We start from the raw sequence: 21,531 nt of genomic DNA on the forward strand, positions 1-21,531 counted from the left end.
GGTCGCTAGTGTAGGAAATTACTTGGTGGGGGTTTTATTCCTGTTATGATTCCGTCTTCCGTGTTCCATGTTTTATTACGAATCTGTATGCTTTCCTCTGCTTTCCTCTGTTTATAATTACTTATGGGTGCCGTATTTATGTTATGTAATCTGCTTCTGTGCTTTACTATGTGTTTGTGTGGTATCTCGTGTCTTGAGCCGGGGTTCTATCGGAAACAACCTTTCTACTTTATCAGAGGTAGAGGTATGGACTGCGTACATCTTACCCCCCAGACCTCACTAGGTGGGAATACACTGGGTTTGTTGTTGTTGTTGTTGTTGTATAAGGGGAGCCTTGGAGTAACTGGTAAAGTTGCTGCCATGTAACCAGGAGGTCACGGGTTCAAGCCTTGAAAACAGTCCCTGGCAGATATGCAAGGTAAGACTGCGTACAGTATACCCTTGTGGTTGGGCCCTTCCCCAGACACCGCGCATAGCAGTAGCTTTAGTGCACCGGGCCGCCCTTTTTTTTTTTAGATTTCTTTGATCAGATTGCATTAGAAATACAATTAATGTACCTGATTCTATACAGAGTTCCACAAATTGTGGGAAGAACTTTTATTAGGCTCACTTTATTTAGATGTTTTATGATTACATTTTTTGACTGTCATGATGCATATATTTGTCTTTGTGGTTGCAGTTGATATCATCTCAGCGATTGAGTTTGATAAAACTGGTGACCATCTTGCCACGGGGGATCGTGGGGGTAGGGTGGTATTGTTTGAAAGGACCGATACCAAGGAGGTATGTTTCTTCTGTTTATTTTTTAGAGTATATATGTACTACATGATTAATTTTGTCCTTGATCATATCTTTGTGTGCACTATTTTCTTTAGCATGTTGGAAATCGACGAGAGTTAGAGAGAGTGGACTATCCCGTCAGTCGGCATCCAGAGTTCCGCTACAAGACAGAATTTCAAAGTCATGAGCCTGAGGTACACACCCCTTCTCCGTTCTTTGCACTTCGTTTTCCCCCGATTCTTCTTTTCTGGTGTAATTTCTCTCTAGGAACTATGAATGATGAACTTTCCTGGAAACAATCATACAAAAGAATGTCAGTGTGATGTTGTTATTCTACTTCATGACTTTTGGAAAGAAATGGTCCTTTGAGCTGCCTGATCCTCTGTCAAGATGCAACTATAGACTAGGGCTGATTGCTGCCTCCTCTGTGTTGTATTCCTCCATCTGCTATGCTTTCTATCTCTTATTGCTTCAAATAGAAGTATAATTTCTTCTACCGCATCTTTCCATTCAGTTTGATTATTTGAAGAGTTTGGAGATTGAGGAGAAAATCAACAAGATCCGGTGGTGCCAAACAACAAATGGTGCCCTTTTTCTTCTATCTACTAATGACAAAACTATTAAGTATTGGAAGGTAAATTATTTTATTGACTCGCTTCTCTATTGATTCCTTGGGGTGTTATTGCTTTGTAGATTGACCCGTAAAAAACCAGTGCATCATAAATGATTGGTTGCTTGCTTTGTTTATTTAGTTAAATAAAGAATGAGTTATAATCTTTATTTTTAGGCTTAAGATACATAACAACTTTATTGAGGAACGATATTTAATAGTTAATTTCAAGGTTGTTTCAAGGTTGTGATGTGACATGATCTCCTCTTTAAACATTTATTGTACTAGAACATTGTTGTAGTAAATGGAATGTTGACACATAATATGAATTTTCTTTGTTGGTGGAATGCGTTTGAACAGTTTGCATGAGTTGTTGTTGTGAGAAATATAAGAGACGAATATTATTGAATTGTTGTGTGTATCTAAGTTATTATATTGAGACTCTATTTATAAACACTACGCTAGACTCCTTTTCCAATTAGGACATTGACATAACAATCCTTTTCCAACTAGGAATCTATATACTATTCCTATTCTTACTCATATCCTAACACTCCCTCTCAAGCTGGTGCATGCAAGTCATATGTACCGAGCTTGTTACAAATGTAATTAATACGAGGACCAGTGAGGGACTTGACTTGGTGAAAATAAATATTTGCAAGCTGATCACCCGATTTCACAAATTTGGTAACAATATCCATGGAAAGTATCTTCTCTCTCACAAGTGACAATTAATCTCAATGTGTTTAGTCCTCTCATGAAATATCGGATTTGATGTGATATGAAGAGGCACTTGGTTATCACACACAAGTTCCATTTCACTTATTTCTCCAAATTTTGACTCTTTCCACGACTGTTTAATCCAAACTAGCTCACAAGTGTCTACCGCCGTTGCTTGATGATCAAGCTACCACTACTCTTTTAGAACACCAAATTACCTCCTACTAAAACTCAATATTCGGATGTAGAATATCTATCACAATGTGATCTCGCCCAATTAACATTTGTATATCCAATGAGCTACTCATGACCTCGATCCTCAAAAAGTAGTCCTTTTCCTAGAGCCGACTTAATATATCGCACAATGCGAACAACCGCATCCTAATGAGTATGACATGGAGAATCCATAAACTGACTTACAACACTTACAAGATAGGAAATGTCAGGTCTGGTTATGTAAGATAATTCAACTTACCAACTAGACGCTATATCTTCCAGGATCATTGAGTGGCTTCCCTTGTCTTAGTAGCAATTTAGTATTCGGATCTATAGAAGTATCAATAGGTTTAAATTCCATCATTCCTGTCTCCTTGAGAATGTGTAAGGCATACTTTTGATGCGAAATAATAATACGTGATGTGGACTGATCAACTTCAATACCAAAAAAAATACTTCAATATGTCGAGGTCTTTAGTCATGAAATGCTAAAAGAGGTGTTGCTTCAAACTGATGGTACCATCTTGATCATTTTCGATATTAACGATATCATCAACGTAAACCACCAAAGAAATACATAGATTTGGAGCAGCATGCCAATAAAACACAAAGCGATCTACTTCACTACGAATCATGCCAAACTTTTGAATTATTGTGCTGAACTTTCCAAACCACCTCGAGGAGATTGTTTGAAACCATAAAGTGATTGACGCAATTGATACTCCAAACTAGTCTTACCCTGAGCAACAAAGCCAGGTGGTTGCTCCATATAAAGCCTTCTTAATATCCAACTGGAAAAGAGGCCAGTGTCGCAGAGCAACCATGGATAGAAAAAGAAGAACATATTTTAGCCACAGTAGAGAAAGTATCGCTATAATGAAGCCTAAATATTTGAGTGTATCCCTTGGCAACTAGGCGTCGATCAATTTGATTGTCTGGACCAGCTTTCACTGCCTAAACCTAACAATAACCAATGGTTGATCTACCTGAAGGGAGGGTAACTAGCTTCCAAGTACCACTCGTATGTAAAACAGACATCTGGTCATAGCCCGTCTTGGATGAGAAAGTACTTCATTTGTAGACTTACAGATGGGACAAAGGACAGAGATGATATAAAGGCATAATGGTATGATAATAGACAATGATAACTTAAAAGGATATAATGAAGGTTAGTATTACGGGTGGACTACCTTTCCAAATTGCAATCGAAGGAGACAAGCCTATAGTAGGTGCAAGGTCAGGTGCAGGACGAGAATCATCTGAGCTGTACGTGGTCGACGATGATAAGCTAGGAGTGGTGACACCATAGATGGAGTTGTAGAAGGTATTATAGATTCCTCAAAAGTCAGTGCAGGTAAGACTGGTGGCACTATAGATGGAGATATTGAAGTAATGGTAGGATCCTCAAAGGTCGATATAGGTAAGACCTCATACATGTTAGGATGATCAGGATTAGAAAAAGATGTGAAGTAAGGTTGAGACTCAAAGAATGTGTCATCAGCCAACATAAGCCGACATAAGGTACTGATAGAGATCAGGTGAGTAGCAGCGATATCCCTTTTGTACTCGAGAATAACCAAGAAAGACGGAGCATGAGGGGGTTAATTTATTTTTGTCGAGGGTCAAGCTATGAACAAAGCATGTACTCTAAAGACACGAGGGGGGCGAGTATAGAGGTGATTGCGGAAGCAATACTGAATAAAGAATTTGATTTTGAATGGATGAAAGCATCCGAATTATTAAATGGCAAGATGCGATAGCTGCATCGCACCAAAAACACAACAGAACATGAGATTGAATAAGAATAGTGAGAGCAGTCTCGATGAAGTGCCTATTCTTCCTTTTTGCTACTCCATTTTGTTGAGGGGTGTACAGACAAGAAGTCTGTTGAATAGTTCCTTGATGAGCCAAAAATTGTTGAAATTTGGAGGACATATATTCTAAGGCGTTATCACTATGAAAGGTACAAATAGATGCACCAAATTGATTTTGTATTTCAACACAATAACTCTTGAATATAGGAAACAATCCAGAGCGATCTTTCATTAAGAAAATCCAAGTACATTTTGAATAATCATCTATGGAGCTAACAAAATAACGAAATCCCAGAGGTTGAACTGATTCTACTAAGACCCCAAATATCAGAGTGAACTAAGGAAAAAATAAACTCTGCATGATTCTCAATACTGCATTAAAAGGTAGTTTGAGTGTGTTTCCCAAGTTGGCATGACTCACAATCTAATGTGGATAGACTAGACAAACTAGACACCATCTTTTGTAACTTCAACAAACTAGGATGTCCCAAACATTTGTGACCTGCGTTCGGAGAATCTGTAATTGGACATGCCATGGAGGAGTTAGGAGAGTTAAGCTAGTAGAGGCCTTGTGATTCATATCCTACACCAATTGGTTGTCCTGTACTACGGTCATGCATGATAAAAGAGTTCTCAAGAAATAGTATGCCTCAATTTAGGGCATGAATCAAACGACTAACTGATGCAAGATTAAAAGGACAACCAGGGACATAAAAAACATAATTTAAAGTGACAGAGGATCGGGGATTAGCTTGTCCAACTCCTTGTGCTTTGGTTTGATTACCATTGGCTAAGGCGACAATTGGAAGAGACTGTGAATACACAATATTTGATAGAAGTAATTTATCGACAGAAATATGATCAGAAGCGCCAGAGTCCACAACCCATCATTCAAAGGTAGGAGATTGTGCACTTGAGGCTACGGGTAGTGATATCTGCTTACTTGCTCGATACTGAAGATACTTATTATATTTCTTTTCAGATAAATACACTCATTGACAGCATATGGTGTTAGACTAAGCAACACTAGCATTTTTAGGTGGTCGACCATGTAAAGAATAACATATTTCACGAGTATATCCAAACCTATTACAATAACTACATGTAGGTCGAGAATAGCATATGTCACGTATGTGGCCAAGTCTTTTACAATAATTATACCTTGGTCGAGATCTTTCAAACTGAAACACCCCTCTCCCCCTTTCCCCCGTCGATTCTTCCTGGATTCTGACATTTGATTTTTCGATCTCCTCATTAAAGGTTCAGACTTAATCATAGGACTAAACCTAGAAAAAAATAAAGGAAATATGTTGCTGGAATCGGGGAAAAAAGTGTTCAGTTGCCGGAATTTGAAAATAAAGTGCTTTGTCGCCGGAAAATTAGATCTGACTGCTAGAACTTGATCAGAATCAAGAAATAACTATACGAGCAGCCTTGGATTGAAGAGGCGACCCTACTGGAAAGAAAACCTGGCGGAAAAGTGGTTGGAAATTGCCTCACGCACCGGCACGTGGCTCCGACGTACTCATCGGAGAACTCCTTCTGGCGGTGCGTGTTGCACCTATTTCCAGCAATCTTGACTGGGGTTTTGTCACATTAAATTCCGAAATTGGTGGTGGGCTGGTTTTCGAAAAAGAAAGAACTGACTGATAAGGTTGTTGGAAAATTTGCACAGTGGCAGCTGATTTCGCTGGAATGATGTACAACGATATTTTCTTGCCAATGCTCTGATACCATGTGAGAAATATAGGAGAAGAATTTTATTGAATTGTTGTATGTATCTAAATTATTAAATTGAGGCCATATTTATAGTCACTATACTGGACTCCTTTCAACTAGGACGCTGACATTACAATTCTTTTCCAAGTAGGATTCTATGTACTATTTCTATTCCTACTCATATTCTAACAGTTGCAAAACGTCTTTTTGTCTCATAGTCTTATGTCAGCAATGTATCAACTCTTCCGTTCATAGTTTAAATCTAGATGTATTTCTTAAACCATCTACTTCTGAAATATAAGAGAAGAATTTTATTGAATTGTTGTATGTATCTAAATTATTAAATTGAGGCCATATTTATAGTCACTATACTGGACTCCTTTCAATTAGGACGCTGACATTACAATTCTTTTCCAAGTAGGATTCTATGTACTATTTCTATTCCTACTCATATTCTAACAGTTGCAAAACGTCTTTTTGTCTCATAGTCTTATGTCAGCAATGTATCAACTCTTCCGTTCATAGTTTAAATCTAGATGTATTTCTTAAACCATCTACTTCTGAATGTGGCTATTTATGTCACGGCTGTGTATCGATTTGCTGATTTCCTTTCAAATTGCTTTTTCCGAATATTTCAGGTCCAAGAGAAGAAAGTTAAGAAAATATCTGATATGAATATTGACCCTTCAAAAGCTGTTGCAAATGGTAGTGTAGCTGGTTCGAGTCTATGTTCCAGCCCAAAACAGTGTCTTGCAAATGGGGGCTACGGAGATAAAGCTTACAGCTCTTTGAGCAATGATTTATCATTTCCACCTGAAGGCATTCCGTCGCTCCGTTTGCCCGTGGTATTTGTTCTTGCTTAACCTTTTATATCATGTTTGTTTATGATGCTGATGACATCAAGTTTGTAAATCTATAGCCTTTCAGTGATGTGCGTCTGTGTCCTTTTGTCTCTTTGAACTGTATGTAGTCTTACCTATCAAAAAAGATATGTTCAGTTTTATAAAATACATGTTGGGACTACAGTAATTTAGATAAAAATGTATTCATATACTCCTGGTCATTTGAAGGATATTTTGTACTATTTTTGTAACAGTGTAACTTAGTCAATGAGTTTCTTCATATTTTTTAGGCCGAGGGCAACAGATACACTAGGTCATTTGTGTATATGTCTATTTATTAAGGTTCGAATTAAACATACAAGCTTAGCCTTTATATGCACATGCTTTTATATAACTTGTACATGCCACTATGTGCTTGCATGATTATTGGCCCACATTTAGGGGCTATTATCCTTGACATATCAGGTTTGAATTATCTAAACATTCACCTCTTGTGCCTTGCATTTTTCCTTTGAGGGTATTGGGAATTTCCAATGATTGTAGCCTGCTTTATCTCCCCTCCAGGGGCTAGAATATATGTTATTTGATAAATATGACTTAATTTCCTTAAATCTTGCATTTGCATCTAAAAGCTTTGTACGTGAACCTCAGGTAACGTGCAACGAGACCAGCCTTCTTGCAAGGTGTAGAAGAGTGTATGCACATGCTCATGACTACCATATTAATTCTATATCAAATAACAGGTGAAGATCTGGTTATGATTGTAAATGTGCTTCACCTTCTTTTGAAACTATCAGAGCTTATGAAAATTTATGCCCTTTTCTTTTCCACATAGTGATGGTGAAACATTCATATCAGCCGATGATCTTCGAATAAACCTTTGGAACTTGGAAATAAGTAATCAAAGTTTCAATATTGTCGATGTCAAGCCAACAAATATGGAAGATCTTACTGGTACATTTTTTCATTTGTCCCGGGGGCTTTTACTACTATAAAATATGCATTTGCTTTTCGACAGATACATAGACTTTATCTAGATATTTTTTTGTTACTGCAGAGGTGATAACTTCAGCAGAATTCCATCCTACACATTGTAACACATTAGCTTATAGTAGTTCAAAAGGATCAGTTCGTCTCATAGATTTGCGGCAGTCAGCACTGTGCGACTCACATTCTAAATTGTGAGTAACACATTAAGTCTTTTGTATTTCCGTTCTGATTGGTTTATTTCTTCTTATGTTGTCTCTAAATTGAAACAAACTATTAACTATTTACTATACATGATAATACCCTGGAAGATCTTGCTGTTATCAGTGTGGGAACACTGGAAAATGTATTTTCTAGTTCAAAGTTTGTATATTAAATTACTTCTTCATAGCTTTAATAAATTGGAACATCTGGCGTTCCCTGTATGCAGGTTTGAGGAACAGGAAGCGCCTGGTTCAAGATCTTTTTTCACTGAGATAATTACTTCAATTTCAGATATTAAATTTGCGAAGGATGGAAGATACATACTTAGTCGTGACTACATGACCCTTAAGGTTGGTTTCTTTTCTTCGTCTTTGCTGGATCTCCATATTTCAATTGATTGATTCAGGAGGTGCACATCATAATTTTTTTGTACTCCGCATTCATATTATTAAATCAGTAGAAAACATGCCTCTATTGGTAAAAAGTGCATGTGTAAAGCAGAGTTCCTTTTTTTCTTCATTTTTGATAACTAAGGTAATTTTAACAAGTGATTGCTGATGGTTAGAACCAATTACAAAAAAGTCTAGAGCCCTTAGTGATTATGAAGAGTAACTAATAAATCAAGAATGGCCCCTACATCTCCTGTACATTTGCAATATTGCTCCAAAAGGGAAAGCATAGAAATGCGAATACACTTTAGACTAATTACATTTTCCATCTTTTGTTCAAAATCTCTAGCATTTCTTTCTCTCCATATGATCCACCAAATTGCAGCAGGGATGATATTCCGTAGTTTTAAGTCAATACCACTCATTCCCCCTATAGTTCAACCTTCAAAAAAAGCTAAGACATCTCTTCGCGTGATCCCTTGATTCCTAGCATAATGAAGAAGAGATCACACAACTGAGTTGTGAACTTACAGTGAAGGAAAAGATGATTGGTGTTGTCCAATTGTTCTTTACAGAGGGGGCATCTACTGCAAGATAGTCATTCCTCTCCTCTGTAAGTTGCATTGAGTTCGGCATGCATTTTTGCCTGACAACCAAGTGAATATTGAACCTTGTAGGGGGCATAGTTTTTCCAGATTTTATCTCGCCAAGAGGTATTTGATTTTGGTATGTTGGTGAGTACTGTAGGGATGGCAATGGGGCGGTGCGGGTGTGGGTTTTAGACTATGTGCAGCGGTGCGGGTTATAGACTATGTGGGTGCGGTGCGGGTTTAAGTAAGTTCTTTTTTAAATGATGTGGTGCGGTGCGTGTTGCGGGTATATGTGGGTTTAAACTTAAAAAAAATTTAAAAATTAGTATTATTCTCGTGAATCTACCTAAAAATTATATGTATTCATCACTTAAAATTTTATGATACTTAAAACAACATGTATAACACTACATATAAACAATTTTATGACTTTTTAAATTTCTTTATTCATCTTAATGAAAATTTGATATTTGATCATCTTGTATACGTGATACTTTTTTGACAATTTCTTAGTGAAAAGTGATATAATAGAAATTGGCTGTTACTATTTCCTAGTATTGGAAATATTATGGTTTTCAATGGAGTTACAAATTTTTTAAAAAAGAAAAAAAGAAAAAATGTGTGGCGGTACGGTGCGGGTATGCGCGGGTATGAGTGTGGGGCGGGTTTATGCGGGTTTAAAGGTGATGCGGGGTGGTTTTAAAATTCCCGGGTTGCACCGCACCGCACCATTGCCATCCCTAGTTCACTGAGTAGTGAATAGCAAAGCTCGAACAAGTAGGTGCCATCCTTTATTCGTTTCCAATAGATCCTATATGCTTTGTTAGTAGTAGTGCAGGAGCCCAAATGTTGCAGTAAAAAAGTGTTCCATCGACTTCCCAAACGTTACAACATCTCCCGAAGACAATATTCCAGCCTTGGGAAGGATTGTAATATGCAACATATGCTGTCTGATTAACTGCCAGTGTATGAAGGTCAGGAAATTGCAACTTTAAAGGTGTGTGACCTATATGTAAAGATGTAAGAATCGGTCATGTACGTCCTTCCTAGGATACATTGCCAGCAGGTAGCAGCTGTTTTGCGGTTTCATTATTTATTAATGAGTTAATGGCTACCTTAACTCCCTGGCAGCTCATGTTTGTTGCATTTGTATTCCCGCTCCTGAAATACATAAAAATATGGTGCAACACATGTCATTTAAACTTAGCAGTTAACGTAGTGGCACTACATGTGACATTATGTTCTCCGTTCAAATTACCACTTTATCAAAGTTAAATAAAGAAATCAAATAAACTAGTTCAAGTAAAAAACCAAATAAAAGAATCAAATATGAAAAACAGAAAGAGATTGGTCATTGGTTTTGCCGTAAAGGTGGAAGAACACTAGTTCGTTTACCATAGTTTCTTTTTTATCTTGAAATTAGGTGTTGTCGGAAAAATTAGGACTTTTATGCTTTGGGGGTTTCAAGAACACTAGTTCGTTTACCTTGGTGTATGCTTTTTGCAGACGATGTAGTTCTGATAGATGAGACTCGAGGGGGTGTGAATGACAAATTAGAGGTGTGGAGGCAAACTCTTGAGTCTAAAGGGTTCAGGGTGAGCAGAAGCAAGACAGAGTATGTAGAATGCAAGTTTAATGACGTGAGGCGGGAGAATGAGGTAGTAGTGAAGCTGGAATCACAGGAGGTATGTAAGAGGGATAGTTTCAAGTATCTCGGGTCCGTGATCCAGAGTAACGGGGAGATTGACGAGGATGTCTCGCACTGTATTGGGGCGGGATGGATGAAGTGGAAGCTCGCGTCGGGGGTGTTGTGTGATAAGAAGGTGCTGCCCAAGCTGAAAGGCAAATTCTACAGGGCGGTAGTCCGTCCGGCCATGTTGTATGGAGCGGAGTGTTGGCCAGTCAAGAACTCCCACATCCAAAAAATGAAGGTGGCAGAAATGCGGATGTTGCGTTGGATGTGTGGGCTGACTAGAGGGGATAGAGTTCGGAATGAGACTATCCGGGAGAAGGTTGGTGTGACTCCAGTGGAGGGCAAGATGCGGGAAGCCCGTTGAGATGGTTCGGACACGTGAAGAGGAGGGGCATGGATGCCCCGGTTCGTAGGTGTGAGAGGCTAGCGTTGGATGGTTTTAGGCGGGGTAGGGGTAGGCCGAAGAAGTACTGGGGTGAGGTGATTAGGCGGGACATGGAGCAGTTACAGCTTACCGAGGACATGACCCTAGATAGGAAGGTCTGGAGGACGCGAATTAGGGCAGAAGAATAGGGCTGGTTTGGGTCGCTAGTGTAGGGAATTACTTGGTTGGGGTTTTATTCTTGTTATGATTCCGTGTTCCATGTTTTATTACGAATCTGTGTGCTTTCCTCTGTTTTCTAATACTTATGGGTGCAGTATGTATGTTATGTAATCTAGTTCTGTGCTTTACTATGACTTTGTGTGGTATCTCGTGACTTGAGCCGGGGGTCTATCGGAAACAGCCTTTCTACTTCTTTGGAGGTAGAGGTATGGACTGCGTACATCTTACCCCCCAGACCCCACTAGGTGGGAATACACTGGGTTTGTTGTTGTTGTTGTTGTTATGCTTTGGGGGTTTCAATTAAGGGGTTTTCTTTCAAAAAATATTGTTTTGCTGGGTTGAGCTGGCTGGCCACAACTAGATAAAATATTCATTTTGTTCCCCAAGAAGATGTTTGGCTTTGAAGAAGATAGAATGAATTCAAGAAAAGAGTGTTGGAGGTGTTACTTTAATAATAAAGGGCAGCCCGGTGCACTAAAGCTTCTGCTATGCGTAGGGTCCAGGGAAGGGCGGACCACACGGGTAAGGTGTTACTTTAATATATACGGTAAAAATGGGAGAAGAAAGTGATAAGTAATTTCAGATGAAACCCAAATATGCTAACCCAAATCAATTCGGTTGAAGAAGATGAAGAAAAACTAAAGACGATAAAGGAAATAGAAAAGAGAAAAAATAATAGAACTGTAAAAAACATTATATTTAGTTAATTAGCTGTTAGAAAATCCAACATGGCATCAGTTTTCACCTCCCACACGCCATTCAGAAAGTCATCACAAAGTCTTTGCTATTTGTCTTAAAAATTTTAGTTTGGAGGATAACAGAGCACCTGATAGTTTGAGTATGGTACTTGCAAAACAATGATAGTGGAGTTTTTTAGCCATTAAATTCTTATTAATCACATGATACATGGTTAAAACTCCACACAACTTAAATTGCATTTTAGAATGTAAATATGCTCTGTGCATTTGGAGGTTTTCTTGGGGTACTAATTTAAACGAATGTCTCTGGGGTTTCTAGAGTTGAATTACGACCTTGTGGATGCTTCTTTCCTCTTATTTTAATAAGATGACACGTTATGCATATCTGTGATCCTTGATCTTGCCTTTGCAAATTGTTACATAAAGCTTAAATTCGTATAGTCTCTGCAGTTTGGTCAGGATATGTTGAGTTTCATAGTCTTATGCATATATTTTGGTTCATGATGAGCAGTTCTCTTTCATATAAGTGATACTAACAATCGTGGTGATGAATAAGACCCCTGACTTGTAAAATATGCCATTCCACTTCTTCAATTTTGAAATTGTATGCGTCACTACTAATCTTATCTCATTCCACTTGCTTTTGTTTTTCCTGATTGATTAAAGAAGTCGAAAGCAACTTTGGATATCATCAGCTACTTTGAATTTCTTTTATAATATTATCTTGGGTTAGTTGAACTCTTTTTTTGAAACTGAAAGTTGGGTTAGTTGAACTTTCACGAGTATATTTCACTTTTACTTGTCAATGAGAATTGGACGAGTAATTTTGCTTTCATGCTGATGTCGTTATGACTTGAATTTACTCAAACTTATCTTGCAAAAGGTAATTTTATATCAATTTGTGGTCTGTGGTAAGAGATGGAAGCTTTAAAAAAAAATTCATACTAGTTTGTTTGCCGAGATACCTCAAAGCTGCAGTCAGATGTACTGAATGTGTTATCTGGCATGGGTCCTCTCAAAAAATAGGTGCAGTAGTCTTGAGTTTGATGAGGATAAAGGTGGGATCTGATTGTTTATTCGAATTGTTTTATGGATATAACTGGCTAGTTTTATGGAGTAGCTGCACTTTGAAGAATTGAATTAGGGTTTAATCTTTGGAAGGAAAGGAACCAGAGATGCTATGAAAACAATAGCATCCCTTTCCAGAGCTTGAAGTTGAACTGCCTAGTAACCTTTTAATTTTGGTGCAACTATTTCCTCCCCTAAGAGGTGGAGGATATTACTTACATTTTTTTGACAGCGTAGGAGGGTTATAGATGATCGATATTTTTGGTTCTGCTCCCTCAATACCACTGATGTAATTACTACTGAAATACACTCTTGGTGTATATCTTTGTTTATAAAATGTTAACTTTTTTAAAAAAACAATTGCGATTGGCCCTTCTCAAAAAAAACAAAAAAAAAAACAATGGGGATCGGCTCATATTGATCAGAATAAGGTGAATAGCAGTTTGGCTGGCAAGTGAAGACGAGAAATTTTCAGTTAAGAATTCTTATAGTTTGTTGATGAAGCAGTCAGGTCAGTGGGATAAATATCAGCCTTGGGAGATGATATGGAAGGCAAAAACTCCAGTTAAGTAGCATGTTTTGGATGGGTTACAACTTGGGGCGGCATGCTTGACTCAAAATAACATGCAGAAAAGAGGCGTTACCCTGTGTGGTAGATGCTTCCTGTGTCAGGAAGATCAGGAAACTGTGAGCACCTTTTTCTTCATTGCAAAATTTCCAGAGAATCTTGGAAGTTATTCCTAAATCTTCGCGGTATTAATTGGGTGATGCCTCAGAAATTGAAAGGTTTCCTGGAAGGTTGGCTACAACCGGTGATACCAAAAGAGATAAAGCAGATATGGAGAACTATTCCACTCTGCATCTTATGGACAATTTGGTTACAGAGGAACCAAGCTTGCTTTAAAGGGTAGAGAACTCACATTTCTAGAATTAAGGATAGATGTTTACAAAATTTGTACTTCTGGCGTAAAGGTAGTTTAATAGATAGTCTGAACTAGTATATGGTTTTATTGGATATCCTAGGAAGAAGAGTCTAGGAGGCTGGTTTTTGTTTTATGATGTTTCTGTTTTCCTGTACTACTCCGCCTGTATTTTTTTTTTTTTGATAAGTAAATGTGTACTGCCTAAAAAGGGGAGCCTTGAATGAGAGGTTTATTTCAATGGTAGGTTATTAAATTTTGGCTTAAAAGCACTTGACAAAAACACTTCTCGTTTGACTAGCATATAAGACAATCCAAATACCCTCTTCTTAAAAGCAGTCTCTCTTGTACGCATGTGGCACACATACTTGGAAATACAGACACTGCTTCTCTCTCTCTCTCTGGCACAACTTTACTTCCAAATTCCTGCTAGGTCTAGTTTTGTTCCAGCCTTGTGTGGGAAATTTATGCTCTTTCCATCGTTGTCTGCGAAATCTCTTTTTCTATCAACAAAAACTGCTCCTTTTGTTACTGAACAAAGCTTTACTTTCTCAGTTATGGGACATAAACATGGATTCTGGTCCAGTTTCAACATTCCAGGTTCATGAATACTTGAGACCAAAGGTGAATTACTCTTTCCATCTAGCTGTTGTGTGAACGTGGCTATCCTTTCTCATGTCGAGCTGATCAGCAATGCATTTTCTATTTTCTGCAGCTTTGTGACTTATACGAGAATGATTCCATCTTTGATAAATTTGAGTGTTGCCGTAGTGGTGATGGCACGAGAGTAGCAACAGGGTCCTACAGGTCTGTAGCATTTCTTTTCAGCTTTGTTTTACATATTAGTTCTCCACATCTTCTTCATTTTTCAACAATGATTACTATCATATCAGCAATCTTTTCCGCGTGTTTGGTTGTGCTGCGGGGAGCACTGAAGCAACTACCCTGGAAGCAAGCAAAAACCCTATGAGGTACTTCATTCAAAATATTTTTGGCATGTGAGCACATTTTGATCGTGTTCCTAATATGCCTACGTCATGACTTTGGTTGTCCTCCTCCAGAAGGCAAGTCCAGACTCCTTCAAGGCCTTCCAGGTCCCTGAGCAGCAGTATAACACGTGTTGTCAGGAGAGGTCTGCATTTTCACACATATAATATGCCTGTATTTTAATTTGTGTTATATAATTAATCTTTTATTGATGAACTTTTTGTCCACTGCTCTTATTTATACCGTCATTTGTTGTGTACACATTGCAGGAGCAGATAGTGCAGGTGTTGATGCAAATGGAAACACATTTGATTTCACGACAAAACTGCTTCATCTGGCATGGCATCCGACTGAAAATTCCATAGCCTGTGCTGCTGCAAACAGCTTGTATATGTATTATGCATAAGTCATAACAGGAGAAATGTAGTTTCTTGGTTAGCATTTTTGGGTTGCTTTTCGGGCAAGGCTTTTCTTCGGAGCAACTTGAGGTTCTACCATGTCTCACTTCCAGGCGACTCAAAAAGGTAGTCCATGCTTTTGATGTCAGGGTCCATATGTCCCTGAAAGGATCACCAAACAGAGCGACTTAGTCTTTCGTGAGTAAACAGATGGCCTAGGAATCTTGCTCCTTTCTCCCCATATCTGCTTCACCCTTTTCCAAATCTCCTATTGTGTTGGGTTGAAGTCAGGAAAGAATGTCAGTGTAGGTTCCCTACAATCAAAACTGTTGGATGTGCAAATTCGCCACTAGTTCTAAGGTAAATGTAGCTTTACTCGGATTCTTGCTGAAAAGAGCAACTGCTAATTGGCAATGGGGTTAAGCTTATTTTCTTGGATAGCATTATTTTTTGTAGGGTAACTTATTGTGCTTTTTGTTATACATTATTGACTAAAGTATTTTTTCCCTGTAAAAGAGTTTCATGAGCGGCTGCATTTGCTTACCTGTATTCTTTCCTTTGGAATAGTGTCTGATACTGCTAAACTTCTGTCACTTCAGAATCTCTGTTTTTAATACCTAGTTTGTTAGATAAAAATTGCTAGTTTTACTTTGCATGGATCAATGTATGACGATCTTGGAAACATTTTCTGACCAATGGAAGGAGACATTTGTATTCGTTATGTGTGCATATAGCTCTTGGCTTTTTGACTCTTATTATCGAGTGTGTCAGACGTCGTCAGGAAAACACGCAAATTGATAATTTTGCTTGTTTTTGCCTGTGAGCTGTTATTTCTCCTTCTTGCCCAGCTCAAAATAGTTGGAACTCGCATTGCAATGAATTTTTGTTGTGAAGAACAATGTGGTAAACAAATGGCTTAAGTCATCTGGGCCCGTTAAAGTTGTCCATAGAATACTTGGGCGCCTCAATTAGAGACACCTCAATTCAAGCTTGTATTTGTTGGAACGTTTTAACTATTCAAAAATTGTTTCAATTAAATACAAAATGATGACATAGCAAAAAAAAAAAGTGGGTTCCACTCTATTTAGTAAAACAATTTAAAGTAATAAGTAAAAATAACATAAATTCCAATCTTATTAGAATTGTTTATACTCTCCCACTTTCTTAATTACTTTACTCTCTCTTTCGATTTATATACATAACAAGGCCTAGTAAAACAATTTAAAGTAATAAGTAAAAATAATATAAATCCCAATCTTATTAGAATTTACACTCTCTCCCACTTTCTTAATTACTTTACTCTCTTTTTTGATTTATATACATAATAAGGCCGACATATACATAGAAACCTTTGTATATGACAAGGCCGACATATACACAACAAGGCCAATTCATATACATAACAAGTATGAAAAGATCGACATATATATAACAAGACCGACATATACATAACAAAATCGATTCATATACATAACAGGGACGACATATATATAGAAAGCTATGTATATGTATTTTTAGAGAAAAATGAAATTTTAATAATTGTTTGGAGAGATGGGATTTTTTGTAATAAGTAAAATCTAAGTTGCAGTTTATGTTAATCGCACGTGTAACGTTTGATTATTTAAAATTAAATGACTTTATTCATTGTGGAGATTTTTAATAAAGTGCAAAAAGTTTAAATCACTTTTCAAAGATCTTTTACACTTTAATATAATAATGTAAACATAAATATATATTTTAGTGTAAGCTCATGTATATTCTACTATCAGAAGTTTTAAGTGATTGATGGTTCATAACTTTTGGATTTATCATGCAATATCTTTCTCTTGCTGCTAGAGACTAAGAGAGCCGGATCAATTTAAACAATCTTTGTTGTACGGTTTTTTTTTCTATATTTAAAATTTTTCCTTGTTTTTAAAGTCAAATTCTTACAAAATCATTGATTACATTTTTATTGCATACTTAAAACTTTTAAAAGTTTGGTACTTCTTAAATTTTTCTTATTCTAACGCTTTTATATTTATTTCTAGATTTTTAAAATTTTCTTAAAATCAAATTTATTTGATTTAGAATTCTTAAACTAAAGGTTTTACCATAAATATATTTAATTAATTTTCAACTTTTAAGTAACAGGAAAATAGTGAAAAAATGATTTTGTCAAAAACAAAGATTTTTAAAGAAGGGAAAAAAGTTCAAACGACAATTCTAAGGGCCTTCACACTTTTAATATAGTATAAATGTAACCTTTTTTCAGCTTATACACCTAAATTAATCAAAAAAGTAGGAAAAAGTTCAAAAATGACAAATCTGATCCTTTAACTAAAACAGTCGTATCAACAAGTTGCTAATTATTCAAAATAGCAACTTGTATTTGTATTTGAAGAATTTTTTATTTAATGATATATATATATACAAATAGCAGAATATCCTAACAACTTGAATTTAAAAGAAAATAGAATATTAGCTTCCTTAAATCACATTCAATTGAAATTTAATTGGAAATTCTATTTTTAGGAAGCTGTTTTTTTAATGAGCTTTAAAAAATAAGATTATTCTGTTTTCTTCAAGCTTTATTAAATCAAAGAATCCAGAGAGCACCAACAGCTGCATTAGTCGGCAAGTGCCAATGAAAGTAGAGCAGGAAGGGTGATTTGCTTTATGTGATTACAAATGATATCTGGTATGCTTAGATGAGTGGCACAATTTAGAGCCATGGAATTTGCATAACGAAATGCTTATTTATCGATATGATCTGTGCTTTTGAAGAGTTCACTGGCTGTTTCCATTAGCTCAGAAAGTTTTCAACTTTGTTGCTGAAAGTAGGCTCGTGATGAGCTTATCTTCATGCATACTCAGGATTGTAAAGTTAAATTCGTATAAAATTATTGATTACATTTTTATTGCGCACTTAAAACTTTTAAAAATTTGGTATTTCTTAAATTTATCTTATTCTAACGTTTTTATATTTATTTCTTAGATTTTTTAAATCTTCTTAAAATTAAATTTAGTTGATTTAGAATTTTTAAACTAATAGAAAAAATATTTAATTGTCATTAATTCTGCTGACTTTTAATAAGGTTTTACCATAAATATATTTAATTAATTTTCTACTTTTAGGTAATAGGAAAATAGTGTAAAGACGATTTTGTCTAAAATAAAGATTTTTAAAGAAGGGCAAAGAGTTCAAACAACAATTCTAAGGTCCTTCACACTTTTAATATAGTACTAGTTAAGTGTACGTGCTTTGCACATGTGTCTCGCATCAATCAACAAAACTATATATAAAAATTATGAAATTATTAAAAGTAACCATTGAAGTTAAAAATGTTATATTTATTTAATAATTTAAACAAATATTGTATTTGTGGTATTTCACTTGACTTTTTCTACAAATAAGTTGTTAATTTAAGTTCCTTTCCGTCACTTTGACTGTTTAAGAATATAAAAAAATGTTGTTTATATGATAATCTTCTTTAAAGTGCAACATAAATATATCTATGTGAGACATTGCAATATATAATTTTTCATGTGAAACACATAGGAGGAGAAGAGAAATTTGACTATTATTTTTAACTAATTATCTTTAAACAAATTTTGAGTACTTTTTTTCTTTTTTTTTTTTGGAGAAATTTGATTTTGTAGTCCTTTAAAATAATTAATAAATAATTTATATGATGAGAGGAAGTCAAATTATCCGTAGATAGGGGTATGCATCAGTCAATTTGGTTTGAATTTATGTATTATTGGTTCAATTTATCGACTTTTAATTTTTGAATATACTAAATTAATAACCAAATTAATAAGATATATTTTTATTGATTTTGATTTATTTATTTTTGGTCTTTAACAATTCAATTTTTAATTTAATCAATAAGAAAATACTCATAAAATGTCAACTATGATCTGCAAAGCAGTGAAGGCACTAATAATATTAGGGGAAAGTATGTCAACAAAATAGAATGATAACCCGATAATTTTTTTATAAAATCATTGAAAACTCGTTGACCTAAAAATCCAGTAACAATAAAGCAATAATATTTGTTAGCTCGATTTATCGGTTGGTTTGACTTTTACACACTACCCATAGAAGAATGATATCTTACCCGTGATGCAATATAGTGGTGAAATCGAATGAATCTAAAACTCATGTCTTCAAACGAAAATATAATTAGTACAAAAAATACATAATTATATGTAAAGAATGATATCTTATATGTATTGCAATGAAATAGTGCGTGGAACTCGAACAAAATTTAACCAATCTTCAAATGAAAGAATAATTGGCACAAAAAAATTATTTAGTTAGAGTAAATTATTACAAATTGATATAGGTGCGAATTTAAATAACTAATAATATCAATATAATAATTAAAAAAAAAAGGTTATTGACTTAAACAACTAAAAGGAGAGAAAGACAATAGAAGTGAAAAAATATAACATAAAATTTAATGATTGAATAAAAGAAAAAAATCGCAAATCAAAAAAATTTATGAACTTTACTTATTGTTGTCTATACATAATTTGGCTACAAAGTAAGATGAATAATATCAAAATTGAGAGTAATAGACACCAAGTACAGATATAAAGGATTATGTAATCCTTAAAGAAACAATAAATTCTCCATCATTGTTCATTTAATTTACAAAACCCAATCTAAAATAAGCTCAAAGGTGAATTTAACCTTTTGCTTCTTGTCACTAAATATCATTTGGTTGATCAAGATCAACAATCTCTGGGAATATCTACCAAAATCCTTATAATGATATTCTCATCTTAGAATGAAAAAAAAAAAAATTTAGAGTGTAACTAATAGTAATGTAGTTGATTTAAGCAATTCACATATCTATTTTTCATTATTAGAAATACACTTATCATCTCTCCTTAGTTTCTCTTCCAAATTCCTCTGCATGTAAACATGAATATATGTTTAATATATATAACAACCTTCCGAAATATATATATATATATATATATATATATATATATATTTTGTATTTTATATTTTATATTTCTTTGTATTTCATATTTTTTGTATTAAATAATACACTTTATATAAATTATTTATATTTATATGCTAAATTTATCATTTGTATTAAACAAGTATCATTTGTATCTGTATGATTAAATAATATTGTCATTCTTTGAAATACTTATACCAACACATTTATTTGTAATGAAATACATAGACAATTACAAATTCTGACCTTATTCACATACAAATACATAGTTGTTTTTATGACCTCAAATACATAGACAACACATAAATTCTTTAAACACTGTCATTGTTCTGTAAAGTAAATATACCAATTCATTTTCATGTATTGAAATATGCATATAACTACAAATCTCAGGCCGTATTCACATACAAATTACATACCTTGTTTTATGACATCAAATACACATCAAATACATAGACACATTAAAAACACTGGCATCATTCTTTGAAAATACATACACAAATTCATTTATTTGTTACGATACATATACAACTATAAATTCAACTGTAAATTCAGGCTTTATTGACATCAAATACGTATACAACTATAAATCTCAGGCCTTATTCACATACAAAATACATTACTATTTTTATGACATCACATACATATACAACACTCAAACTCATAGAAAATACCATCATCATTCTTTGAAATACATATACAAATTCACTTATTTATTATGAAATACATATACAACTACAAATTCAGATTTTATTGATATCAAATATATATATATATATATATATATATATACACACACACACACATACACATACACACACACACACAAAATCCATACACAATACTACTAAACAGCCTCCAACCTTCCCCTTCTTCATTTTTTTTCAATGACCTCCACCACCACAAGAACACATTTCTTTATCGTCCTCTTTTCTTGAGAATCACATTAATGTTGAAGCTTCGAACTTTGACTAAACATATCTCATTTTCTTTTCAGGTGAAATCCAACCTACCAACGAGCTTAACTTCACTGCAAACGTCTTCGACTCCAACAAATAGCAAATGCATGAACTTTGACTAACAACCACAACAACCAAGGATCATCAATAACCTTTCCATCAAATTAGCAACGATATCCTCTATTGACAACTCCAGTAATATCTAGATTTGGCCAGAACATAGTTGAAATCGAAGAAATTAAATGAAATTGATTTAAGAGTGAAAGAAAAATAACGTAAAAAATATTTTAGAATTTGCAATCTCAAAAATAAGAGAACATTAAAAAAGTAAGAAAAGGTAAAATAAAAAAGAGAAAAGGGCACTCTATGATCTTT

The 21,531-nt window shown here is 35.0% G+C and overlaps 1 protein-coding gene across 1 annotated transcript in view; it reads left to right on the forward strand.

Moving 5' to 3' along the window:
* Positions 1-15,955, forward strand: part of LOC107850911 (serine/threonine protein phosphatase 2A 55 kDa regulatory subunit B beta isoform) — a 23,825-nt gene extending 7,870 nt beyond the window's left edge. Inside the window, exons 2-14 of the mRNA XM_016695727.2 lie at positions 680-783; positions 876-974; positions 1,295-1,414; positions 6,498-6,704; positions 7,353-7,444; positions 7,537-7,655; positions 7,759-7,882; positions 8,119-8,242; positions 14,410-14,478; positions 14,570-14,661; positions 14,748-14,825; positions 14,916-14,986; positions 15,111-15,955. Of these exons, the coding sequence (XP_016551213.1) occupies positions 680-783; positions 876-974; positions 1,295-1,414; positions 6,498-6,704; positions 7,353-7,444; positions 7,537-7,655; positions 7,759-7,882; positions 8,119-8,242; positions 14,410-14,478; positions 14,570-14,661; positions 14,748-14,825; positions 14,916-14,986; positions 15,111-15,247 (1,436 nt within the window). The 3' untranslated portion in view covers positions 15,248-15,955. The remainder of the gene's footprint in view (positions 1-679; positions 784-875; positions 975-1,294; positions 1,415-6,497; positions 6,705-7,352; positions 7,445-7,536; positions 7,656-7,758; positions 7,883-8,118; positions 8,243-14,409; positions 14,479-14,569; positions 14,662-14,747; positions 14,826-14,915; positions 14,987-15,110) is intronic.
* Positions 15,956-21,531: the final 5,576 nt, after the last annotated feature.

Source organism: Capsicum annuum, chromosome 12, assembly GCF_002878395.1.
Source record: "Capsicum annuum cultivar UCD-10X-F1 chromosome 12, UCD10Xv1.1, whole genome shotgun sequence".
NCBI lineage: Eukaryota > Viridiplantae > Streptophyta > Magnoliopsida > Solanales > Solanaceae > Capsicum > Capsicum annuum.